This window comes from Rosa rugosa, chromosome 7 (genome assembly GCF_958449725.1).
Source record: "Rosa rugosa chromosome 7, drRosRugo1.1, whole genome shotgun sequence".
NCBI lineage: Eukaryota > Viridiplantae > Streptophyta > Magnoliopsida > Rosales > Rosaceae > Rosa > Rosa rugosa.
This window is the reverse complement of record NC_084826.1, coordinates 16,714,671-16,741,698: the sequence shown is the minus strand read 5'-3', so window position 1 is coordinate 16,741,698 and position 27,028 is coordinate 16,714,671. Positions and strand designations below refer to the sequence as shown.

The 27,028-nt window shown below is 38.4% G+C and overlaps 7 protein-coding genes and 1 long non-coding RNA gene across 8 annotated transcripts; 5 read left to right on the top strand and 3 right to left on the bottom strand.

Annotated features, from left to right (window-relative positions):
• Positions 1-1,872: 1,872 nt before the first annotated feature.
• On the bottom strand, positions 1,873-4,189 carry LOC133722536 (heme-binding-like protein At3g10130, chloroplastic). Its single transcript, XM_062149418.1, has 8 exons — positions 3,895-4,189; positions 3,716-3,802; positions 3,529-3,599; positions 3,325-3,426; positions 3,077-3,181; positions 2,815-2,950; positions 2,405-2,514; positions 1,873-2,282 (listed from the first exon to the last, which is right to left on the bottom strand). Exons 1-8 carry the CDS (start codon positions 4,097-4,099, stop codon positions 2,208-2,210), a joined length of 891 nt encoding a protein of 296 aa, XP_062005402.1. The 5' UTR covers positions 4,100-4,189; the 3' UTR covers positions 1,873-2,207.
• Positions 4,190-7,364: 3,175 nt separating this feature from the next.
• LOC133722930 (uncharacterized) lies at positions 7,365-7,781 on the top strand. Its single transcript, XM_062149777.1, has one exon. It carries the CDS (start codon positions 7,365-7,367, stop codon positions 7,779-7,781), a length of 417 nt encoding a protein of 138 aa, XP_062005761.1.
• Positions 7,782-8,139: 358 nt separating this feature from the next.
• On the bottom strand, positions 8,140-11,737 carry LOC133721310 (1-(5-phosphoribosyl)-5-[(5-phosphoribosylamino)methylideneamino] imidazole-4-carboxamide isomerase, chloroplastic-like). The gene is made up of 8 exons (XM_062147883.1): positions 11,583-11,737; positions 11,436-11,497; positions 11,136-11,343; positions 10,600-10,685; positions 10,390-10,491; positions 9,885-10,018; positions 9,051-9,099; positions 8,140-8,602 (listed from the first exon to the last, which is right to left on the bottom strand). The coding sequence occupies exons 1-8, from the start codon at positions 11,671-11,673 to the stop codon at positions 8,426-8,428; spliced, it is 909 nt and encodes a 302-aa protein (XP_062003867.1). The 5' UTR covers positions 11,674-11,737; the 3' UTR covers positions 8,140-8,425.
• A 69-nt stretch (positions 11,738-11,806) lies between these two features.
• Positions 11,807-14,085, top strand: LOC133721309 (pentatricopeptide repeat-containing protein At2g36240-like). The gene has a single exon (XM_062147882.1). It carries the CDS (start codon positions 11,810-11,812, stop codon positions 13,256-13,258), a length of 1,449 nt encoding a protein of 482 aa, XP_062003866.1. The 5' UTR covers positions 11,807-11,809; the 3' UTR covers positions 13,259-14,085.
• Positions 14,086-14,789: 704 nt separating this feature from the next.
• Positions 14,790-16,139, top strand: LOC133722929 (aspartic proteinase CDR1-like). The gene has a single exon (XM_062149776.1). The coding sequence runs from the start codon at positions 14,790-14,792 to the stop codon at positions 16,137-16,139; it is 1,350 nt and encodes a 449-aa protein (XP_062005760.1).
• Positions 16,140-16,686: 547 nt separating this feature from the next.
• On the top strand, positions 16,687-17,157 carry LOC133722928 (pentatricopeptide repeat-containing protein At2g36240-like). Its single transcript, XM_062149775.1, has one exon. The coding sequence runs from the start codon at positions 16,687-16,689 to the stop codon at positions 17,155-17,157; it is 471 nt and encodes a 156-aa protein (XP_062005759.1).
• A 939-nt stretch (positions 17,158-18,096) lies between these two features.
• Positions 18,097-20,487, bottom strand: LOC133720065 (uncharacterized). The gene is made up of 5 exons (XR_009851657.1): positions 20,200-20,487; positions 19,367-19,474; positions 19,087-19,141; positions 18,666-18,744; positions 18,097-18,532 (listed from the first exon to the last, which is right to left on the bottom strand). It is a non-coding gene; the product is annotated as an uncharacterized LOC133720065 (long non-coding RNA).
• A 3,575-nt stretch (positions 20,488-24,062) lies between these two features.
• LOC133722927 (aspartic proteinase CDR1-like) lies at positions 24,063-26,683 on the top strand. Its single transcript, XM_062149774.1, has 2 exons — positions 24,063-24,748; positions 26,311-26,683. The coding sequence occupies exons 1-2, from the start codon at positions 24,063-24,065 to the stop codon at positions 26,681-26,683; spliced, it is 1,059 nt and encodes a 352-aa protein (XP_062005758.1).
• The last annotated feature ends 345 nt before the right edge of the window (positions 26,684-27,028 follow it).

Below are 27,028 nucleotides of genomic sequence, written 5' to 3'. Positions count from 1 at the left end.
CTCGAACACAAGTGCTTATAAGTATCTTCTCATTTTTTATTTTGTTATAATTATTTCTGCAAGTAAATCAAAAACCTGTCCCTGCATATCTCTCAAGCGCCAATTAGGGTAACTGGGTTTTTATTACGAGAAAGTAGCATAGAAATGAAATAAACATCACCTATACAGAGAAAGATTCACAACTGGAAGTTAAACAGTTGAATATATTGCCATGAAATTTCACAGCATATTGTTTCCATCTAACACTAAAGAGGAGAAGAAAGTCCCCATCTGACTACAAATACCATGTTACGGTTTGCCATATCATGGCGAAAAACCAAATAAGCATGCAAATATGATCAGAGTGTGATGTGGCAATACATATCACAAAAAGGTAGAGAAAGCAAAAGGAAAGCAATTTATGCATTGATGAAATATTGCCTCTGCCAATTTCCTTTCCCAAACTGTAGAAAATCTCAATGAATTTTTGTGAACATAATTTCTCTTGTCCATAATTATTACATTTGTGGTGCTGCAGCTAGTGCTTCCATAGTCCCATTATGAGAGCATGGTGCTAGTTCCCGTAATTGATTAACCGGTACTTTAAGTCAAGTCAACTTGCTGTGTAAAATTGCTAGTATATGTGTGTGTATATCTTCTGGAAGAAAACTCAGGATCCATACCTTAGGTTATTCATATACCAACACCAGTAGAATTAGAGAGCTCTACTACTGCTGCTTAGGACTGTGCTTTGCCAATCCCATCCATTCACACTATTTCTCCTATTATTTAAATCCCAATTTCCTGCATAGGACAGTTAGAAATAGCACTCGATTCTCTTCACAAGAAATATAAGAAACTAATCTTCAGAACTAAGTTTTAAAGGCCAAATCCACAAATGGTGGTAGTGGCTAGGTTAAAAGAAGGCTGATTGTAGTCATCTGAGCCTCATGTTACACAAATCTTCTCAGCACTAGTTGTTTCACAACAAAGGAAAACCTAATACAATTTACAAAACACAGAAAACAACTGCCTAGCTCATTTATAATACCTCCACAGCAGAAGCTTATGAAATATAACAATCGAGTAACTGAGTAACATAACTCAAAACAAGTATTTAGTGTAATGGTCGGCCTTGTCATAAGTTACAGGAAAGCCAAAATGACTTTTTCATTCAGTAATTATCTGCTGGTCATTAAGTAAAGAGAGCCACTCCAATAATATATCAGAATACAAAGTACAAGGACACTCGATCTGTATAAAGAACAATAATACTGTAAGTATGGAGAAGCTCTTAACCCAGGTTATCCAACCCAAGTATGGCTACTATTTGACAGTCTGAAATAAAAATCTTCTCTATCACTATCCTAACTAGATTGCCATAACACCAACATAGGTCCCCTCCTAAACAAGATATAGAAAGAAAAGGTCCTGGAAAAGACACAATACTTTAGATTTCTTTATAGAAGATGATTGTGCTATTGAAATCCAATTTATTAATTTATGACATGTAATTTTCTTTGAACAAAAAAGAGGGCAAATAAGATCCACTTTGGATCTCAGTGGATGGTAATATATTCAAGGTCCACTATGTAAATTCTGTCCACTACAAAGCCTTATGATTGACTCAGATGCCATTAGTAAGTTTGGCTCCTATAGAAAAGACTGGACACTTATTTGTAGTGGCTACTTTTATATATGGGATGACATGGGTATATGCAGTAACATATACGTTTCACATACTATTTAATTTAGTCCCAGTGTTTTGTATTAACAAGTTTATCAAGTCAATCAACTGAACTTTATGTGATATTCATTAGTATGAACAATGTATATATAAAACTATCATTATGCCAAAGGAAACAACTTAAAGAGGAAGACAATGGCAAGGTATTAAACAAAACTCAGGCGTTTATTTACAAGTGCGCTCTTGCAATATATGCTTGTTTTACATATTACAATTTAATAGAATCCGAAGAAATATGGTGCTAGTAAAGAATATATTGAGGAACTGTCCATCCCAAACATATGCTTGTCATTGAAACATAAGACTGGTATGTCATAATCTTTATGCATTTCCTAATCCCTATGACTATTCAAATGCTGTACGATATTACATAGTTTGATTGAGGAGATAACCAACCAGCTGACTTTAGTTTCTTTACAGGAGAGATGTTGTAGTTGATAGACCGCAAGATTGTAAATTTTCTGTTAGATAATAGAAAGTATTATTCCTCTTTACTTTCAACTTCCAGACTGATCTCATTACGCCGTTGAAATGGAAGCGTAAATGGTGGGTTATACTGCAATCACATTAAAGGGGAAAGATGTAACTAAGAATTCAAGAATACTGTGTGTACATCAATCACCCTAAAATAGACTATTCTATCACTTTCCATCAAAATGATTGGGTTAATGAACTCACCTGTGCAACTTCCACTGAAGTGCCCTGCTTCACTTGGAACTGTCTATCATCTTTCAAAGCTTCCCTTAACTTGGATTCCCGTTGCTTAATTTCCTCATCAGTGACAAAACCTGATTTACATCAAGAATATAATAAAACCTTTGTCAAGAAGCAGTTGACAATTCTAGACTTATCAAATCACAAACTATCTCTTTCCAATTAAAGCTACAATTACTATCATGTGTTTCATGCAATTGTGTTATCTATCTAAATTCAAAGTACAAAAGCAAAAAACTTCATGCAAATTTGCTTACGCTCAAATTACTTGTATGAATACCCAGATAAGTATTTAATTACAAACACAATCATGTATAATCTGCAACAAACTCAAATTTATGCATATAGCCAATATGTTTAAGGAGAGGACTGACCAGAAAAGGCAACAACTGCAACTAATTTCTTTGGAACCTCTTTGACCTTTACAGATGGATCTTTAGGCAATGGCAAATTGGCACCGTATTTTGAGGGCATGACAAAGGACATCTGCCACTTATCTTCATTTTCCACCTATTACACATTATAGTTAAAATAGGTCACGATAAAAGGAAGGAGATTGCTCATAAAAGCATAAAATCAACTGCAGTCTGCAGATAGTACTAAATACTAACATAGGAAGCATGGAGAAGAATGTACCCTCTTTGTTATCACTGGAGTTGTCATTTCCATTTTCTCTCCGTCAGATTGAGCTTTACGGGTAAAAACCGGTGTTGTCATCTCCATTTTCTCCTTTGTGGTATTCTGGAAAAGCAGAAGAACAAGGTACCAGTTGAATGAAAAACAAATCGGTATCAAGTGATTCATTAAGACAAAACCTTATATACTAAACCATTAGGAGAACAAAAAAAATCCTCAAAAGTAAAAGGGAAGAAATTTCAGAGTACCTTACCAAACAGGTATTCAGCTAAGACATTGAACGATTGCGAAGCACCATTCAAATCAAAACCACTCTTTCCAGGCATTGTCACCTCTGCTATAAAGTAAGGCTGATTTCACACAAATCACAACAACTGAATTCAATAATCACAAAAAACCTAAACATAGCAAAAGAATTCAAAATAGTGAACTTTCAATAATACGATTAGTACCTCAACTTCTCTAATCTCATACTGGTCTCTCCTACTCAACACTTTGAACTTCACCGTTTCCAGGTCCGGAACTGAAGAAAAATAAGCACAACTAAATTTCAAAAAAAAATGCAAACAAAAACACATAACTCTATCACTAACAGCAAAAGTAGCGGGAATCGGAATCGGAATCAACCGTAAACAATACCTGACATGAGAGCTTCCTCGAGAGTCCGAGCCTCAAACTGCTTGGGGAAGACGTACTTGGCCGTCTCGGTGGCCAAATCGAGCAAAACTGCAACAACAAGAAACAAATCAGCAAATGTTAAAACCAAATCGGAACGAATTAAACCTGAAAATCAAAGAAGAATGGATTTGAACATTTACGTCGCTGCGAGACGGTGGAGGCTTGGGCGGCGAGAGCGGCGACGAGGGAGATTCGGGCTTCGAGAGCGGACACGGTCCTTTTCCGCTGCGGCGGAGACGGGACGGCGGCGCGGTCGGCGGCCATGGAGATTGTGGCGGTGAGTCGGTTAGGGTTTCGTGAGAGGGGAGTAGTACAGGTGAACATTGGAGCTTGGTGAAGAAGCATTTTTCTGGTTTTGGGTTTTTGAATTTTGAGTTGCAGAGGGAGAAAGACGAGGGTTTTGGGAGTTTTGAGAATCACTCGTGGAGTGTGGTTACGATTTTCCCGGGAATAATTCTTTTTGACTATCAGATTCGCCCCCGTAATTGTTGGTATTTTCGATACTTGCCCAAAAAGATGAGTATTTTTGCAGGTATGGCCCTGAGTTTGCGCCAATTTGCTGGATACTACTCTTTTTGTGCTGCTAGCATGGGCACTAACCCCTTGGGGCCTTGGACACCTGATTGACATGATCAGAGAACACCTGATTGACATGATTTACAGAACAAGTTTATCAAGTCATGTTTTTTGTGTTTTAAATGTGTTTTAGTAACCTAACTAGTTACAATACCATACAAGTTACTAGTGTATTATTTTTTTTTTCAAGCATTACAGTTAATTAAATGTTTAGTGTACACACCAAACATGAAATATTGTACACCAAACATGAAATATTGTAGGGAACTAAACATATGAGGGAAGGGCCGCCACATTCATTTAGTAATTAATGATGAGAATGTGCAACATAATCCAGATAGCGGTGATTATCAATTTGATGCAGAAGAAATCAGTGAAGCATTTTAAACTTGTATTTGTATAAAAAAAAATAGCTGTACGAATTGAGTTTGAAAATTCCAACTCATTCTTTTAGAGTGTGTAAAAGTTCAGCAAAAATAAATAAATATATAGGATTATAATGCAAAACTTGATTTAGCAAGTTATTAACTCAAAAATCCACCTCTCAACAGAGTACTTTTAAATGTGGGAGGGGTAAAACAGCATCTCAATCAGGCTTCCAAACTCAGTTTCACATATAAAGCTGTTGCAAGTTTTCAATTCAACTTAATTTCCTCAAAAATTACTACTTCTATTCAATTCTTCATAGGGTACGTACAACAAGACCTTTTATCCAAAGTTACAGTCTTACAGATAACTGAACTCCCCTTGGACAATCAACTAGATATCAAATACTGCACACCAACAGATCATAGGGAGATATTAAACAGTCAATGCTTCTAAATCAGCCACTTTTATCCTCTCTAAATCAGCAATTACCGTGACACCACCAGCATAAGTTACAGGAATCTGGCACCCAAATCACATAGCACATGAGTAATTTGCCCATGTAATAATACTATAATAGCATGAAAGTAACAATTTAATTGTTGGTATTTTCGATACTTGCCCAAAAAGATGAGTATATATATATTTGCAGGTTAACTGAGTTTGCACCAATTTGCTGGATAGTGCTCTTTTTTTTGCTGCTAGCAACGGCGCACATGATTCCTATTGGCACTAAACACCACACCTGATTTACATGATTTACATAACAAGTTTATCAAGTCATGTCGTTTCTGTTTTAAATATGTTTTAGTAACCTAACTAGCTTCAAGACCATCGAAGCAAATAGCCTTTTTTTTTTTCTCGGGCATTACAATCAGTTGAATACGCACTAAGCATGAAATATTGTAGGAAACTAAACATATTCACATATTCTTTGTCATTGAGTTGCATAGGTTATATGAGATCATAATGAGAGTACGACATCTCCTATGTGTATCGTGTTAAGTGGCCGATTGAACTGATGGACATCTTCCAAGAGTTGGTTAAGAAAATGGCCATGAAGAGAACTTCTGTCAGATTCATTTAGGCAGTGTTTGGATAAAAGATTATATGGGGGAGATCACATTTTGCTCAGTTTAGAAATTCCACATGAAATATTCCTTGTTTGGCAAACAAATAGGAAGAAACTTACCGCAACTCTCTCCTTCGAGTTTTGCCTCAACAGGTGTTATTCTGAAATTTCACGACGACGACTACGAAACGGCTTAATTTATCTTTCTCCTTGTATTCTAGGGTTTGATGGTTGACTTTTGGATATTTGATGTCTAATTTGATCGATCCATGGTTAGAATTACTATACTTGATAATTATATATGTGTATATGGTTTATTTTTGAAAAAAAAAAAAAAAAAACCTCAACTATTAAGGGATTATTTTTTAATAAAGAGCTGGTCCGGTTGACCTCAATCCTTAATTAATCAAACTGCCGAATATGGGAAGGGGGGGGGACATTGAGCCTAAACCCCTGAAGAGTATTTCCCGAATTAATATCAGGAATCTTCACAGAAAACATGTATTCTAACAAGCACCAACTAGCAAAGAGTACACTATTGACTCCTCTCTTTAATTTGACATAACAGAAAGATAACTCGATATGTAACCCGATTACAACGTAGCATATATACCATAATCCTAGCTTTATGCTAATAGATGAGGTGGGACATAAGCCATATATGATGTATCCTCTACTGTTGTGTTGGGGTTTAGACTGAATCAGTGAAACAATTTGAACTTTGGATTTGTATCAAAAACATAGTTCTGAAATAATCCATTTAGACTGAATCAGTGAAACAATTTGAACTCATAGTTCTGAAATAATCCATATATGATGCATCCTCTGCTGCTGTGTTGGGGTTTAGACTGAATCAGTGAAACAATTTGAACTTTAGATTTGTATCAAAAACATAGTTCTGAAATAATTTGAACTTTGGATTTATATCAACAACATATTTCTGAAAATCCAAACTCATTCTTTTAGGGGAAAAACTCACAAACTGTACATGAACTACTGGCCACTAATAACTTTCGTACCTCAAGTTCAAAAAATATCAGATTGGTACATAGACTTTTAACCCCGACCCAATATTGGTACCTGAGAACAGTAAAATCGTTAACTGGGTTAACTTTTGAAGGGTAAATCTGTTCTTCCACTGTTCATCTTCTCCAAAACTCTCTCTACCTCCACCTCCACCGCCTTCACCACCGTGTAATAATACTGCTACTACAAAGCTTAACCTCCACCACCACCAACATGTACGTGTAACAAAACTACTCCAACACTCCCACCCACAACTTTGTCATCACCACCGCCACCATCTTCACCTCGCTACTCTCCACCAGTACATTCACCGCCGCCCCATCCCCATCACATCCGTCACATCTATCACCACCACCACCACCACCACCATCACCTCCTTCATCTTACTCTCCCTCACCACAACCTACACCATCACCTCCTTCGTCTGACTACTCACCACCACCAACATCACAATCACCATCTCCTTGGGCAACCCCTTCTAATCATTATAATTCAATTTCTCCGAATTATTATGATTCAATTGCACCAGGACCTCATTTTTCGTCACCTAGCAATGGCCAATGCACAGCAATGGCCACACCCACCCCTCCAGCAATTCTCCAACCACCCCACTTGCAGCAGCAACCGTCGCCCCAGGTTCTCTCCCACGTACGGCTGCCTTCTCCCCCCACCACCTCCCCCCTCCGCTCGTCCCCCCTCCTTTCCACGCCGACCCTCCTCCTCCGATCACCGGAGCTCCACAAACGGATCAACAAGCTCGTCGAGTACTCCGCCAAGAACGGACCTGACTTCAAAGCCATGATTCGAGAGAAGCAGCAGGATAATCCGGACTACGCTTTCCTCTCTGGCGGTGAAGGCCACGGCTATTACCGTTACAAGCTCTATGCCTCCACTCGGGTCGGGTCCTTCAACCCGAACCCGCAATTCGCTCCCCGCATGGTTCGTCCACAAGCTCTCTGTCTCCACTTGAAATTGATGACGGTGTAGCCTTTGAATGGTGGATGATTCTGTCATTAGATATGAAAATGAAAAAGCTCCATCTTTGTGTGAAGAAGAAAAAATCTGAGATTGCAGAGAGAGGAGAGAGTTTTGGAGAAGATGAACAGTGGAAGGACAGATTTACCCTTCAAAAGTTAACCCAGTTAACGATTTTACTGTTCTCAGGTACCAATATTGGGTCGGGGTTAAAAGTCCAGGTACCAATCTGATATTTTTTGAACTTGAGGTACGAAAGTTATTAGTGGCCAGTAGTTCAGGTACTGTTTGTGAGTTTTTCCCTTCTTTTAGCGTGTAATGGCTCAACAAAAACAAATAAATAAATAAAGGGTAATGCAATAGCAAGTCATTAAATCAAACACGCCCTTGAGAGGGTGCTTTGAAATGTGGGAGGGGCAAAACAACATCTCAATCAGGCTTTTCCAAAGTCAGTTTCACACATTAGCTGTTGCAAGTTTTCAATTCAACTTAATTTCCCCAAAAATTACTACTTTTATTCATAGGGTACAACAAGACCTCTTATTCTAAGTTACAGACGGAGTTCAGTCCCCTTGGCATTTCAAGATATATAAGCCACAATCAACTAGATATCAAATACTGCACAGGCTTGCACACCAACAGATCATAGGGAGATACTAAACAGTCAATGCTTCCTGCTGAGTATGCCAAGCAACGACTTCTTTGTATGGCAAGTTGCCCCCGAAAACATCCAAAGCGCTGCCGACAGTAACATCCACATGTCCTAGCCCTGCCACTTTTATCCTCTCTAAATCAGCCATTACTGTGACACCACCAGCATAAGTTACAGGAATCTGGCACCAAAATCACATAGCATATCAGTAATTTACACATGTAACAATACTATAATAGCATAAAGCAACAATTTATAAATGTTGACACCTAGGTCAACAGTTCTAGTATAACAGTAGTGCTTCACACATTTTGGCTCAAAGAGAATTATTTAGTGTTTGAGGGCTTTTACCTACGGTGTGGTCATCTGCCCGGCAATTCTCCCATTTTAATCAGCATTCATTAGCAACTTAGTATACAAATGTTTTGGATGACAAAATACAATTTTTTGAGTTTTCTGGTTACGAAGCATGCATGGTTTCAACTAAATTTTATTCTGTGTTTGGTGGAACATAAAACTTTCAATGGTTATCTAGATAGATGTGGAGATACATGGGAAAATTAATTGTGGAGATACATAGGAAAATTAATTGTGGAGCAATGATAAATGTGTCACAATAGGTTACCAACCGGAGAATGTTTGCCAAGCAACTCCACAAGCTCTTCATCAATCCCCAGTCTGCATAAACAAAAGCAAAAATGAGATAATCTTGACAATTAAGGAGCAAATTAAATTTTATGTTCCAAATTTCAATTGTCAGGTTGGGGGGCTACTTGTGCCAAATTATATGGTTGTCAACTGCCTACAACAGGGAATTTTAATACTGAGCTACAAAGTGGCCGAAGTTCTTGACAATCATATGTTTAGGTTTATAACTAATATTTTGTCTGGATCAACATCAGGCAAGATGATATGTATGCTTTCACCCCAAGCAGGCTATTCATATCAGTCAACATTTTAAGATACAGAATGTCAGCCTCTAGCAGTATTCAACTCAACTGACACCATCTGGAAATGGCTTGATACAATCCCCATGGCCATTCTAAACATTTAGGGCTAGCACTTAAGTAAATCTGAAATTACAAATGAAGCTGACCTAAAAGTGTACCTTCTTCAAATTCAACCCCTTAGAAATGAAAGAACAATCAAAAACCATAACTATATTCACAAATATGCATATTAGTCTAATTGAACCAACTCTTTGCTTGATAAAAAGTAAAATCAGTAGTAATTTATAATTTGGGAATCCATCAAATTTCCTCAACTATTCTAATTTATTGGTAAACAATGTTTTCTTGATAACAGCAAAAGAAGTGTGAACATACAATGAACCAGACAAAATAAAAAAAGCCTCACAAGGAAATGGTTTTCATGAGCATTTATTTAAATATATACATTTCTGTCGCACTTATATGTGTATGTATTGTGGTAATGAAACATGTATGGCAATAAATATGACTTACTTTTTCCCTTCAACATCGACACCATGTACCAGAAACTCATCTGCGTACTTGGCAAGGAAGTCTAATATTTTCTTGTCAAGATACACATCACTGAACTTTTGCCATCTATCAGTTACAATTGCATATTTACCTTCCTGGACATGAAAGACCAGATAAATATTAAGGCCAACACATAAAAGAGGGACTTGAACGTATAAATTAATGAGCAGGCGAATGTGTGACAGATGCATATGCAAAACACGGGACTTGAAAAACACTCAAGAAGGGAAATACAAGGGACTTGAAAAACACTCAAGAAGGGAAATACAATAGTTTTGATAATATATGCAAAACCTCATTCATTCTGTTCTAGCATCAATGATACAATCTGAGTTTTAATAAACTAATATTTCAAAGGAAATAATAAAAACTGCTCAAGAATACAGTCCATTGAGACTGCTTAGCCACGTAAAGAAAGTGAGCAAATGAAGGACATAGGAGGTATAATTCTGGATTGACTTCATACCCTCTTTCTGCAGCTAAGGTCTAAAACAAGCCTTTCTTTTCCAACAACACGAACAAGATCTTTAAGCCTTTCAAGGTCCATTTGCCCATTATTAAATACATACTGCAAGAAAACCAAGACAAGTTTAAGAAAATGTTTTCCTGATATCAATTGTTCTAAACAAGAATACATGGTTTTTCAATTTAAAAAGAGGAGAAAAACAAAACTCACAGAAGTGACAATGACATGGCTAGCCCCTTCTTCTATGTACTGCAAAGAATTATCTGAATTAATCCCACCTCCTACTTGCAAACCACCTAAATTATACCAGTCCTCGCAGCAAGTTCAGCAGAGGAAAATCTGTAAGTTTTAAACATATCATCAACCCATAGAGAACAAAGTGAAATAGCATACTCCCAAGGTTCTTACTAATCTCAGTATATGCAGTAAATATTGAGAAAGCTGATCCTTTTGCAGAAGTTAGCATCTCTTTGATATCAGAGTTTCCCTAAACCTCACAATCCTGATAATTACAAGTTACAATCTTTAATCTGATTCAACTATTATATCCAGCCATGTTACTACCGACCAAAGATAAAAGTGTATTTGCACTGCACTAGGTAACATTTTACTGAACCTAATAGAACAATCCAAAAAGAACCACCATCTCTGCTTATTATCACATCAATGGAATCAGGGGAGAATCGATTTAAAATGTATAAAAGAGCAAAAGAATCACAATAACAAGAAGGCAGCTAAAGACCCACCAGGATAAGCATGCAGAGCTTCAATGGCCGCAGCTCTACTCAAAGGGTCTGCTCCCAGCATTATCACATGGCCACCTGTAAGCCCATCTTCCTTATACATCCTTGCATACTCCCCCGCCGACTTATCCGACTCGAAATTGGTAACCAGAGCAGGCCCATCTTCCTTCGAATCTGAAAGCGTCGACCCAACAATCTGTTTCACTTTCCCCTATAACCAAAAACCCACAAAACAATCACACAAATGCAACAATACACAAAAGAGTCAAGTCCCAAAAGATTTGAACTTTGAATCTCCAATACCTTGTGTATATCAATGCAGGGTCGGAAACGAACAGCACAGCTTATGGGTACTCGCCTAAACCCTATAACCAAACAACAACAAAAATGGGTTCTAAGTTATTATTGCACACAAAGAGTTACAGACCAAAAACGGAAGCAGAAACTTACTGAACGTTGCAGATGGCCTAGACCCATCAAGCTTCTTTGCACCGAAAATCAAAGAGCTGCTCAAAGAAGAACTGAGGCTCTCGACTCTCATTGTGCTTCAAAATTGGGGATTTTTTTCTCTCTTCCCGTCTTGTTTTATATCACAAAGGCGGGGCATTTTGGTCAAAACAGCTCTTCCCTTTAAAACCAGCCATGGCTAAACCAAGACAGAAGCCATTGTTGGTGATATGATGAGGAGGTTCCGAAAACCAAAGCTGATACCTTTACTGGAGCAAAAGCCTCCAACACTCCCACAGCTGTCTCCGATCCCAAACCCATCTCTCCCAAAACCCCCACAACACCCATCACCACCACCTTCCCCAATCGTCACTCTCTCCCACACCTCAAACCACACCCACACCCACCTCCTCACCTTCATCAAAACCCACATCAAAAACCCACCTCTCTCCCCCAAAACCCTCCTCCATTTCCTCAAGTCCAAGCTCCACCACCACCCCACCTTCACCCATTTCGACTTCCACGTCTTCAACTGGGCCTCCTCCGTCGACTCCTTCCGCCACGACCACTCCACTTTCGAATGGATGGTCTGCACTCTCGCAACCACCGACCGCTTCGCCGAGCTGGGCCATCTCATCGGTTTCATGGTTTCGAACCCATGCCCTTGTTCCGATGGTATTTTCTCTTGCCCCAGAACAGAACCCATTTTCAAATTTGCGATTAGTGCTTATTGTAGAGTAGGGAGGTTGGGTGATGCTGTTGGTGCTTTTGATTCCATGAGGAAATTGATTGATGGGAAGCCTAGTGTTGTGGTTTATAACATTGTGATTAATGGGTTTGTGAAATGTGGGGCACATGATAAGGCTTTGGGGTTTTATGAGAAGATGGTTAGGGATAGAGTTAAGGCTGATGTGTTTACTTTTAATATTTTGATTAGTGGTTATTGTCGAAACTCGCAATTCGGGTTGGCTTTGGAGTTGTTTAAGGAGATGAGGGAGAAGGGGTGTAGTCCCAATGTGGTTAGTTTCAATACTTTGATTAAGGGGTTCTTTAGGGAGAGGAAGGTTGAGGATGGGATTGAGATGGCTTATGAGATGATTGAGTTTGGGTGCAAGTTTTCGAGTGTGACTTGTGAGATTTTGGTTGATGGACTTTGTAGAGAAGGTCGGGTTGAGGTGGCGTGTGAGCTGTTGATTGATTTTTCGAGGAAAGGAGTGTTGCCTAGGTTGTATGATTATTATGGTCTTGTTGAAGTGCTTTGTGGGGAAAGAAATTCGGGGAGAGCGTTGGAGGTTGTGGATGAGCTGTGGAGGACAGGAAATGTTCCGAGCTTGATTGCTTGTACCACTTTGGTTGAGGGTTTGAGGAGGTCGGCGAGGATTGATGAGGCTTTAGAAGTGATGGAAAGGATGCTTGAAGAGGGTATGGTTCCAGATTTTGTGACTTTTAATTGCCTCCTTCAAGATCTTTGCAATTTGGGGAGAACTGACGAAGCCGATAACCTTAGGTTGTTGTCTTCGAGTAAAGGCTTGGAGCTAGACGGCATGGCATATACCATTTTGGTGTCTGGGTATTCAAGAGAAGGGAAAAAGAAGGAGGTGAAAGTGGTGGTGGATGAGATGCTGGATATGGGATTTATACCTGATCTTGCTACGTATAATAGGTTGGTTGATGGATGAATATGTGGGCATTTTCAGTTATTTATCTCAATCATGATTTTCTCTGAGGACTTGATTGCAAAAATGGCATGTTAGGGTCTATATCAGAGGTTGAAGGCTGGAGACATGAAACTGTAAACAAAATGGTTACACTCCTTTTTTATACTGTAATTTATCATTTTAACAGCATGTCTTCTGGTGTGGTGGGATTTGGAGACGATCAATCAGCCAAACCAAGTTGAAATGAGTATGGCTCAGTCTTTGCTTATAATGGAGCTTTTAGAATGCTGCATGATGAAAGTCTATTTGGAGCTTCCACAACGGGGATGACAATACTTCATCATCTATTCGATAACTGGATGAACCTAAAACAATGTCTAGGCGCCGGACATATGATTCTACAATTTCATTAATACAGCAAGATTGGTTACGATGGCCAGGGGTCTAAATGAAGCCCTTTTCCCTGCCTTTGCCTCAAAGGTTCAAGTCTTCAAGACACCACCACCACTTATAGGCCTGGTGGTGCTGTCGAGAACGATAAGATCCCTTCTCATGTGAGAAAGCAAGCAATGGAAGCTCTAGACACTTGTGGAAGAAGAGCTATTGGTGACATGGCCGTTTGAGCTAATTTTATGCTCAATGAGGCTCTCGCTTCTGATACTGAAGGCTTCTTGGAGATAGTTACTTTCAAAAATATTTCCTAAGGCTCCAAGGAACCTCTTTTTTTTTTTTTAATTTTGGGGGGATTTTGGTGGTTGTATTTTGTTGAGGGGAATAAGCATAGAAGGTTAAGATATATAGAAAAACTAAAATTTGTATTCACAATTCATTCAAATATTATAGCGTTATCGATAGTATAATTTCCTTTCTTTGTGAGAGTTTTTATATAGTACAATAAAAATTTCATGTTTAAAAAATGGAGATGCACCGACTATTGACACCAGGCCAGGGGGTTGCTGCGATACCTCTAATTAATTGACATAGCTAGCTCCATCCCTGCTTAATTGTAAATGGATTTGTAAAATTAAATAATGTTTCTAATTAATTTGAGTAGCCAAATTTGATATTCTTGCTCCAACTCTTGTCAACGTTGTTAGATAACAATTCTCCAACTCTATGCACCGCCATCGTGAATAAACGGGAGATAAGCAAATAACATTTGACTTTTTATTGAACAATTACATCTATACAGCTGATCACCTAATCGGCCTAGGCAATAGTAAACGGGAAAGCAAAATCAGAAATCAGAACAACACTTGAAAAAGGAAACGTAAATCCGAATCAAGAAACAGGAAGAAGGTACAGAAACATCTTTCAAAATAGGAAAATTTGAAAGATTTCAATATATATCTTGAGACTAATGGAAAAGGCAAAGCTTTAGCTGGTTCAGACTTCAGACCCAAAGAAGGGCTTCTGGTTTCTTGATTCCCAAGATTATCCGACCTTCCTTCTCCTATAAATAGGCCACAATCCCTTCATTGTCCTATACCAGAGTTCCTCGATCGCTTCACCAGTCTGTATTACTGTCCTATAATCTTCTCCATTAGTTCTTATGGCGACGCCATATCATTCGCTTTCCACCTTTGCAACTTCGATTGTTATTATCTCTCTCTTAGTTATCTCTCACGCACAAGATAATGTCCCTCACCATGGCGATGTAATTAGCCTCAACATGATCCATCGTGACACACCATCTTCTCCCTTATACAATTCGTCGTTAACTAAATGGCAACGAGTAAGCAATGCCTTGCGACGTTCACGTGATCGCATCAACCGTTTCATCTCATCAGAAGATGGATCGCCTGATCATCTAATCTATAGCCAAGGAGAGTACCTGGTGAACATATCAATAGGTACACCACCAAGAACTTTCATTGGAATTGCTGACACCGGAAGCGATCTTATATGGACACAATGCATGCCATGCAGGGAATGTTTCGAGCAAAACCCTCCTCTCTTCGATCCAGCTTATTCATCAACTTATAGAGAGCTCTCTTGTATGTCCGACGAATGTAATCTGCTAAGCGGAGCCGCCTCTTGTTCCAGTAATTCAAGCTCTTGTGACTATCAATATTCATATGGTGACGGGTCTCATACCACAGGAAATCTATCCCTGGACACTGTTACTTTGGATTCCACATCCATTCCCACTATATTTGGTTGCGGACACCATAATGGAGGAGTGTTCAGTGGGATCGAGTCAGGAATTGTTGGATTAGGCCGCGGAGCTGTGTCGTTTATCTCCCAAATAGGGGCTTATTTGGTTGGCGGGAAATATTTCTCTCATTGCTTGGTTCCTAATCCTACAATGTCTTTCCTGTCTAATAACTCTAATCCAATCTCCTCAAGCAAGATGTATTTTGGTCGACTTAATACTTCATCAGGTCCTGAAGTGGTCACCACCCCTTTGCTTTCGACAGGTGATAGCGCCACTCAGACCTTTTATTACCTTGAGCTTCAAGGCATTAGTGTTGGAGCCAACAATATCACACTTGATGCAGATGCCAAGGCCTTTAAGGGTAACATGATCATAGACTCAGGGACTACCTTAACGTACTTACCGGAGTTGCTTTATGACAGGTTCAAATCAGCAATTAGAGAGGCACTTAAAGATCGATATCTGGAGGTGAAGCAAGATCCGACTGGTTCTGGACTTTGTTTCTTGACTAAATATGATATTCTTCCTGGCCCCAATGTCACTCTCCATTTTAATGGTGCAGATGTGAAGCTAAAATCTACCAACACTTTTATTAGGATGGATGATGAGACTGTTTGCTTAGCATTCTCCCCAAGTAGCGGTGTCGGAATCTATGGCAATTGGGCACAGATAAACTACTTGGTAGGATATGACCTAGATAACAAGACTGTCTCCTTCCAGCCAACTGATTGTACAACTAGCTAGCTAGACACTTTGGATAGCATCTCTGTTTCTAAATGTACCCATAAATAGATTTAGTATCATATTAAGTTTATTTGTATCTTGTTAAGTATCTTACAATTTAATAGATGATGTGTGCGTCTTTTTGCTCAATATCCGTGATATGTTGTTTTAAGCTCATTCAATAAAAGAGATCGAATAGATTTGTAATCATTTTTGTTGCTTTGAAAAGATGTTAAAATATCATAATCTAGCTCTCAAATTTTGTGTCACAAATTTTAATTTCATGAGAATCATAAGCTTTTTTGGCCGCACGTGTGAGGTGTTGGTTTAGTAATGGTTTTTTTCAGACAACCTCATTGAAGCACGTCATTATCCAACGACGTACCCTATTTTTTTTCAGTCTGCCAACTCTGGACTCTGGAGTGACCCGGTAGTGGTTTTTACCTTTTGTTTTTTCTCGCTCCCATGCAAGCACTTAAAGCCAGGAGCGAAACTGGACGTACTGTGTGTTGACTTGCGAAGCAAGCCAGAAGGGACACAACCCACACAAGGTCTTTGAAATCAATCAATGTGTTGCCTAGCTAGATTGTATGATTATTATGGTCTTGTTGAAGTGCTTTGTAGGAAAAGAAATTTGGGTAGAGCGTTGGAGGTGGTGGATGAGCTGTGGAGGACAAGAAATGTTCCGAGCTTATTGATTGCTCGTAACACTTTGGTTGAGGGTTTGAGGAGGTCAGCGAGGATCGATGAACCTTTAGAAGTGATGGAAAGGATGCTTGAAGAGGGTATGATTCCAGATATTGTGATTTTTAATTGCCTCCTTCAAGATCTTTGCAATTTGGGGAGAACTGAGGAAGCTGATAACCTTAGGTTGTTGTCTTTGAGTAAAGGCTTGGAGCTAGACGGCATGGCTTATTTTGGTGGTTGGGTATTCAAGAGAAGGGAAAAAGAATCGGTGAAAGTGGTGGTGGATGAGATGCTTGATAGGGGATTTATACCTGATCTGCTTGCTACATATAATAGGTTGGTTGATGGATAAATATGTGGACATTTTCAGTTATCGTGCTCAATCATTATTTTCTTTGAGGACTTGATTGCAAGAAAGGCATGTTAGGGTCTATATTAGAGGCTGAAAGCTGGAGACATGAAGCTGTAAACAAAATGGTTAAAACTCATTTTTTATCCTGTAATTTATCATTTTAACAGCATGTCTTGTGGGGTGGTGGGATTTGGAGATGATCAATCAGCAAAACCAAGTTAAAATGGAGCTTTTAGACATGTGACATGATGAAACTCTATTTGGAGCTTCCACTATGGGGATGGCCGTACTTCATCATCTGTTCGATAAAATGATGGATCTAAAACAGTGTTTAGGCGCTAGACATATGATTCTACAAAGATACATTCATAAATGCAGCAAGATTGGTTACGACAGCCAGGGGCCCAATTAAACGAGGGGCATCCACAACAGTACCCCTTTTCAGGCCTTTGCCTCGAAGGTTCAATCTTCAAGACACCGTGTAGACCCTGTGGTGCTGTCGAGAACGATAAGATACCTTCTGGTGTGAGAAAGCGAGCATGGAAGCTCTGGACGTACACTTGTGGACGAAGAGTGACTATTGGTGACATGGTCATTTGAGCTAGGCTTATGCTCAATGAGGTCAGACTGCTTCTATTAATGTTTATGAATTTGTTAGGAATTTGTGCTTGTATTCACCTCGGAATTCATGAAATTTGCTAATGAAGAAAGCGAATAGATTGTACTAGTAAACAAACCCGCGCGTCGCTGCGGGATAAAGGTAATCAAGTCGTGCCAAATAAAGTTGCTATCTTTCACAATTGTGACCCATATCATTGTATATGAATATTATCTAATGGTCAAGTAATATCAAGCTTTGAAATATTATATAGTTGCTTTCAATATTAACAACTCTTGATCAGTAAAGAGTATAGAAAAGAAATTACAACAGCTAAACCTTTCTGGGTCGGCAATACAAATACTGTATAAGGTATAGTGATTAAGAAAGCTTAAAATTTGTCAACCGGTGTCTGAGATGACATTACAGATTCCAAAAAGAAAAATATAATAGTCCATAGAAGCTTAATATGTAGGAACATGCACTTGATATGTTAAGAAAGTCAGCCTGCAGTCTAACTAAATTGATTTGCATACTTAAATAAATCATCATGTTCAGAGCAACCTGATAACTAAGCCTAGAAAAGAGATGGAATAATAAGCATCTGAATAGCAGCATGTAGGATCAATATATACGTAGCAAAATTAGAGATCGCTTTACCTTATACGCCTTTCCTAAACCTTTAGGTAGAAGATCAAGAATGATGGCTTCCCAAAGCTTTTACCCTCTGAAATAGAGCAACGATGTCTGTCATTCATTTCACACGCGCATTCACATCTACATGCAAAGAAATGATCTGTTATTTCAAGATCTATCCATTGTCATTTTGGGGCAACATTGCTATAAAACATTGAAAATTAAGAATGTAGTAAAAGATAAAGGAAACATTGGTTGAAGAGCAAATTAGTACGCAATTCTTATATACTGCATCTCCAGCAGGTGAACCTCCATCACAATATCGAATCTTCACACGTTCCAATTGTAAAAACCTGGTTTACCATCAAGATCATAATCAGAACAATTTCCCTTGGTTATATCAGATAATGTCAGTGCAAAAACACTATCTGTTCTTATATTTATAACATCCTTATACAGCTTTGGTAACATGCTTGTGAAATGTATGTGCAGAGGTAACCCAGAATCTGAACATTTCATTCAACAACATAGAAAGAGGTTAATTCATTATCAAACTTATTTGTATTCGACAGAGGAAGTCAAATGAATAAGCCTAAGAAGAGAAAAACAAAGCAATGCATATACAACGACAAACTCTAACGTTTAAGCAAGCATGTAGACACTCACATTATGAAACCAAACGATATGAAACTTACATGATGGTTCATGCCATCATACCATAGTTGACAGAATAAGGAACTCACGTTCTTCCTGCAAAACAGATTTTATCCAAACAAAACTATCAAATACAATTTCAAACACTTGAAAAACAAAAGGGGTAACTGTCTTAGGGAAAGATTAAAACTTGACTCGTTGTCGATTAAAACTGAAGTATCTATAGATTTGTAAGTATCTCCCACAATAACACAAATGAATAGCATTTGACATAAAGAACCCACACACATCATTATTCACAATATTGTGTAATGTAACTACCACTTCTGGAGTAATATCCTTTGGAGTTGCACCATCATTGGTTTTTACACTCTGAAGGAGAAACTAAGTGTCCATGCATTGCATGTCTGGAGGAGCCTCTTTCTGCGCCTGCATTGTAACTAAATAACAACAAACAATTAAATAACATTAATCTATGTCACTCACAAAAACACAATCCACATATACCATACATAAAATGATTACTATTCACCTATAACATTACATGTGAATAGTGGCAAGACAACTCCCTTTTTCGGACGACACAATACTTCTTGGAATTCATAGTTTTGACTGAAACACAACCAAAAGTAACATCCAAGACATCCTAGAGATTATACAAAATCAAAGAATCAAAAACAAATGTATTTTGCCCTAAAACCCTGAGATCAGATTTTTAAAACCCAATAATATTAATCAGTTTATAAGGAATAGTAATTAATAAAAACCAAACAATTTCCACTTCCACTTACGTAGTTCTTGAAACAATGTTGCAAAGACAAATACATAGGACCTATTCAATTTCAACAATACATAGCTAACTCCTTGTTGATGAAAAATTTCAATAAAAGCCCAATCTTTCCCACTACACGAATCAACCAAGCATCAAATTTCAAAACCCAGAAAAAAAAATGACGGAAAAAGAAACTGAAAAACCAAAATTCAGAGAGAAACATATGCTTTGCTGATCGAAAATCCCAATAAAAACTCACCCTTTCCCACTACAGAAACCAATAGATTGAGATACATCGTGAATATCAGAACTAATAAAATAAAAGTTGAGGACCAAGAACAGAACTCTGGCGACTAATCGATCCGGGCACAAAGGGAATTACCAGAGATATCGAACGGAAAGTTTCATATTGGATGTTGCTGTTCTTGCAATATGAAAGAAAATTGGAACTTTTTCCTCTACTCCCTTGGCTATGTGTCTCTCACTCTCTTTCTGCATGAAAGTAGAGCCCCTCACTCTCTCTGTCACACACGTCTGTGGAGCAAAGACACAGTGCCAGACTACCAGGCCGAAGCCAATCGGTGCCACAAAAATTGAACAGCTGGAGGGACAGTTTCGTAAAACATCAGGCAAGAGAGGGGTACAATGGTCGCGTCACTGTTCATTTTGTTTGTCTTCTAGCGAGTTGGGTTTTAGTATAGTTATAATTAGTGAGTGAGTGGAATTTTTATTTTTAAGATGATCTCAACTGGTTTCCAGTGAAAACGACTTGTTAGATATATACAAGAATTCTTGCTCTTTCCGATCGAAGTGCCAGACACGCATTAGCTAAGGCAGCCTTGTTATCCTTGTTATATAACAATTCTTTCCAACTCTATGCACTGCATGCCATCGCGAGTAAATGTAAAATGATTTGTGGTCTCATTAATGAAGCCTAAAATTTGTGGCCTCAATTCTAGGTGTCATGTCATGTCACTTACACACATTACCTATTTGTCATATCATGCTATGTAATTCTTGAGAAATAGACTATCTTATCATTCCAAAAAATCTAATGATGCTAAATTATTTTAGTTTTCTTCTAAATTTTTTTTTTTCATTATACAACTTAAACAACAATTTTTCTTCAATCAAGAATAGAAAAAAAATTTTGATAAAAAAATAGAGAAAGAATAGAAAACATTTAATGTAGTTCAGTCAATAGATTTGCACATACATTCGATCAATGGATTTGCATAACACATGTATATGAATTTGAACTCAGTAAAATTTGAAAATATAATATGAAAAATACATATTCATATGATTATATATAATAAACGTTAGATTTGAGTTTTACCTCTTAATTTGGACATGATGCATTTTCCAAATTCAATTTATTAAAGGGAAAATGATGGAAAAGGTCACATTAGAGAGTGAAATGATAAAAATGTCACCTAGTTTCCCACTTGATAAAAAGGTCCATAATAAACTGTTAATAATATTAATTTAGTTTTTATGAATAATGAGGTGATGTTAAAAAAAGTCAGTTTTTAATTTTTCTGATTCCCATTCTGCCCTTAAAGCCTAAAACACGTCTATTTTTTTTGGATGAAATTAATCAATGTTTGGAAAGAAAAGTTAATGCTGATTTGTTGACACTAAATGCTATTTGGAAAGAAAAATGATAGGAAAGAATTAATTAAATGAAGACAAATATTGGTCAAAGAATCTATAGACATATCCCTTAAATTAATACATAATTCATCATATTATTTTTCGTCACCTAATTAAATTCATTAATGTCATTGATTCACCCCCTAACATCTAAAAGGAAATAAAAAAAGGGTTCTTGACCAAAAGCACCAAAATGAACAAAAAATATCTCACTTACCCCAGCAACAGATTTTTATTCCCACATACACAATTTGACGGCAAATTATCATTATACCCTTAACTCAATTAATGAATTACAAGAACTGCCACTCATTCTCTCTTTCCCCAGACGTCGACTCTCTCTCTCTCTACTTCCGGCGCCGACTGACTGGAGCGATGTCGCCGATTTCCTCCATCGATCTTCTCCGATTCAACTCCCAATCTCCAAGCAGATCCAGCAGATGTTGATCGAGGTTCATTCACCGACGAGCTCGCCGACTTCCTCCATCAATCTTCTCCGATTCAACTTCCTATCTCAACCACCATGAACGAATTCTGGCAACCTCACCAGCTCAATGTCGGCTTTTTCGCTGCAACCATAAGCTCGAATCGAATCTAATTCAGGTTGCTTCGTTCTTCAGACCATTCCAACGTCACCAGCTCCATGCCGGCGTGTTCCCCAGATCCGGCGCCGCTCGCCCGCTCCCTTGCTTCACCTGCAGCGCGGCTCTTCGCAACTCCGACGAGGACTGGAGATTCGGAGAGGTGAGAGAAGTCAGCGGCGAGCTCCAGAGGTGCTTCGATCCGGTGGTCTTGGTCGCGCTCTTGACTTGGGTGCCCAAAGCAGTTGTTTTTTTTTTTTTTTTTTTTTTTTAAGTAATGGGGCAGACAGAAAGTGAAATTTTTTTTTTTGAATGTCTATTGGGGGCAGTAGACGTCTATTGGGGGGCAATAGGCGCTTTTCAATTAATATAATCTCTTCGTTTTTTTCTTTAATCAAAGTTTTATTTGTCTAATTTTAGGAATATAAATTCTCATTTCAGCTACCGAAAGTTCTATTGGAGGGCAATAGACGTCTATTGGGGGGCAATACATGGCTAATAGTCGTCTATTGGGGGGCAATAGACGTTTTGAATTGATGTAATCTCCTCATTTTTTTTCTTTAATCAAAGTTTTATTTGTGTAGTTTTAGGAAGATTAATTACCATTTTGGTAATCTAAACTTCTATTGAGGGGCAATAGACGTCTACTTGGGGGCAATACATGGCTGATAGTCGTCTATTGGGGGCAATACATGGCTGATAGTCGTCTATTGGGGGCCAATAGACGTCTATTAGGGGGCAATAGACGTCTATTAGGGGTCAATAGACGTCTATTAGGGGGCAATAGACGTCTATTGCCCCTCTATTAGGGGGCAATAGATGTCTATTAGGGGCAAAAAAACTTTCCGGTGAGATTTTCAGCAATTTCCGGTGGGCGGCGAAAGTTGGCCGGAATCCGGCGACCGGTGACCGGATTCCGGCGAAAGTTGACCGGAATCCGGCGGCCGGTGACGGGCTCCGGCGAAGTCTCATATAGTTTCTCTCTCTTCCATTTTCTCTCTCTCTCTCTAAGTAACAAAGGGGTGAGGGGTAAAATGGTATTAAAAAAAAATTAAAAACAAAAAAAAAATCTTAATGGGGTATTAGGGAAGACTCCCTTAGAGTGTATTGGGTAAGAGGGAATTAAAAAAACTTAATGGGGTGAGGGAGAAAAAAATCCCTAGAAATGGGGTAAATGGACAAAACCCCATAAAAAATGGTAAAGTTGGTGTTGCAATAGTATGATGTGGCAAGATATATTATGTGGAATTAAAAATAAAATTTGTATTTGCTTACATGACATGACACCTAGAATTTGAGGCTACAAATCTTAGATCTCATAGAGACCCCATCATTGCAATGGGAAATAAGCAAATAACACTTAACTTTTTGTTGAACAATTACATCATAGAGCTGATCACCTAATCGGCCTAAGGAAAACAGTAAAAGGGAAAGCAAATTCAAAGGGCAGAGGTCCATACAAAGAGAAGTGCAAATAGCTAGGGTGGCACATCTGATGGCTGCTATCTCTCCCCGTGGAGACTTTTTATTTTTCTTCCCCTTCTTTTTTACAAGCTGCATTAGCAGCTGAAGTTGTGTAATTTTTAGACATCTTTCATCAATAAAATCTGACCTCCTTTCCCTCAAAAAAGGGCAGAGATCCAAAACAAGACATGAAAAAGGAAACGTAAATCCGAATTACTACGAAACAGGAATGAGGTTCAGGAAAATCTTTCAAAATCCACAGGGAAAATCAGAAAGATTTCAGAATATGTCTTGACTAATGGAAAAGGTTGATTACTTGATTCCTAAGATTATCAGGCCTTCTTCTCCTATAAATGGGCCACCCTCACCCTCGTTCGCTCTCTCAGTCTGTATAACTGTCCTATAACCTTCTCCATTAGTTCTTATGGCGACGTCATATCATTCACTCTCCGCCATTGCAAGTTCTATTGTTATTCTCTTTCTCTTAGTTCGCTCTAATGCACAAGATAATGTTCCTCACCATGGTGGTGTTATTAGCCTCAACATGATCCATCGTGACACTCCATCTTCTCCCTTATACAATTCGTCGTTAACTGATTGGCAACGAGTAAGCAATGCTTTGCGACGTTCACGTGATCGCATCAACCGTTTCACCTCATCAGAAGATGAATCACCTGATCATCTAATGTACAGCGAAGGAGATTACCTGGTGAACATATCAATCGGTACACCACCAAGACCTTTCATTGGAATTGTTGACACCGGAAGCGATCTTATATGGACACAATGCATGCCATGCAGGCAATGTTTCGAGCAAAACCCTCCTCTCTTTGATCCAGCTTCTTCATCAACTTACAGAGCTCTTTCGTGTATGTCCAACGAATGTCGTTTGCTAAGACCAGCCTCCTTTTGTTCCAGTAATTCAAGCTCTTGTGACTATCAATATTCATATGTCGACGGGTCTAATACCACAGGAAACCTGTCCCTCGACACTGTTACGTTGGGTTCCACATCCATTCCCAAAACTATATTTGGTTGCGGACACCAAAATGGAGGAGATTTCAGTGGGATTGAGTCGGGAATTGTCGGACTAGGACGTGGAGCTGTGTCGTTTATCTCCCAAATAGGGGGGTATTTGGTTGGCGGGAAATATTTCTCTTATTGCTTGGTTCCTAATCCTGCAATGTCTTTCCTGTCTAATAACTCTAATGCAACCTCATCAAGCAAGATGTATTTTGATGTGCTCATATTTTCCTATATTTCTTTGCCTCTTAATCTTAGTATTTATGCTTAGTCCTCCTTATTTCGAGTCATTTATGTTGTTATAGTGTTTTTGTAGGTTTGTCTCATAAAGAGAAGAAAAGAAGCTAAAATGAGCTAACTAGGATTGAAAGACGCCCAGGTTCCAAAATCTGTCTCTGCAGAACATCCAACTTCGCCGAATTACTGGGAGTTACCCACATCGAATCAGACAATGACCCTTATATTCATGGAAAGCTACGGATGTCTATTTTCTGTAGAATTTTACGGATCTCGATTTCGATACTTCTGGAGAAAGTTATGATTATTTGAGTGAAGATAGGTCGGACAGGAAATCTGCTCGGGAATTTACAACCATTCGTGGAGAACTCAAGTTCCGTGGCACAAGATCATCAATCCTAATGTTTCAAGGAAGTTAATTCAGATGAGGATTCAATGATGAACTTATTTCTACTTCTACAAGAGATATTTCAAGGTTTTCCCATTCCAAATGAAGAAAGGAATCTAAATCCAAGTTTTACAAGGAAACATGAAGCCAAAGATGAGCAGAAATCTTCCCTATATAAGGGAGCACGAATTTACATGAGAGGAGAGTCTCGGGAGCACAATGTAGACGCCTACGGAGCAGAGACGACTCATCCATCTTTCCCCATCTTTTCCCTTCCATTCTTTTTATGTTTTTCCTATGTTTTACTTAGTTATCTTTTGTTAAAACCTTTTCTAGGGTTAGGATAATGCCCTATCATGATTGTTTATGTACTTTGATGTTTTATTGATGGATTTATAGTTTCTTTATGATGAATGCTTAATCACTATTTGAATTGATGCTTTATGTTTAAGTTCTTTGATTGATCACCTTAGGGCTTTGCATATAGTAATTGGAAGACAAATTTGAAGCAGAGATGCAATATAATTTGATTAGCTTCTTGTGATTAAGTGTGGTAAATTACATTATTACTTGAGAAAGACTAATGATTTGCTTGATTCCCTTGTTTTCTAAAGCGTAATGAATTCTGCATGTTAAATTTATACCTGAGAAGGATAAACTGCATAGTTAGGATATAAGATCTTTACCCGAGAGGGAGAGCATCATACACTTAAGGAAAACTATGGTCTAGAGTACCTGAGAAGGACTTAGATACGGGAATTATCATCTAGAGAAACAAAAGAATCTGTTAATTGCATTGAAACATAAATAGGATTGTTAGTAGTTGATTCTGAAACCCTAGGTTTTATCATTATTTGTTTCTTTCTTTCTTTCTTTCTTTAATTTTCACATTATTTGTTTAAGTCGAAAACCTTAAAACCATATTTTCTTTAGTTTGATTGTTTATGTGTTTTTGTGTTTGGATTAATTAGGTTAGAATTTAAATTGATTATCAATCCTCAGTTGGAACGACCTCGTACTTGCACACTATACTAACGACGATTCGTGCGCTTGCGAGTTTTAATTAAAATTTCACAACATATTTTGGTCGACCGAATACTTCATCAGGTCCTGAAGTGGTCACCACCCCTTTGCTTTCGAACAGTGTTAGCGCCACTCAAACCTTTTATATCGTTGAGCTTCAAGGCATTAGTGTTGGAGCCAACAACATCACACTTAATGCAGATGCCAAGGCCTTTAAGGGTAACATGATCATAGACTCGGGGACTAACTTAATGTACTTGCCGGAGTTGCTTTACGACAGTTTCAAATCAGCAATTGAAGAAGAACTTAAATATCGAGATCTGGAGATGAAGCAAGATCCGACTGGTTCTGGGCTGTCTTGTTTCTTGACTAAGTATGATATTCTTCCTGGCCCCAATGTCACTTTCCATTTTAAAGGGGCAGATGTGAAGCTAAAATCTGCCAACACTTTTGTTAGGGTGGATGATGAGACTGTTTGCTTAGCATTCTCCTGAGGCAGCGGTGTCGGAACCTATGGGAATTGGGCACAGATAAACTACTTGGTAGGATATGACCTTGAGAACAAGACTGTCTCCTTCCAGCCAACTGATTGTACAACTAGCTAGCTAGACACTATGGCCATTCAGAGTGTTTCTAAATGTAACCAACGCAACTACTTCTGTTGCTTTGAGAAGATGTCACGATCTCACGATGTCGTTTTCATGTCACGAATTTTAATTTCATGAGAATTATAGACTTTTTTTCCCGTACTTCATGGCTTATGTGAGCTTTTGACTCATTGATGCAGTTCATTATCCAACGACGTACCCTATTTTTTTCGGTTTACCAACTTTGGAGTG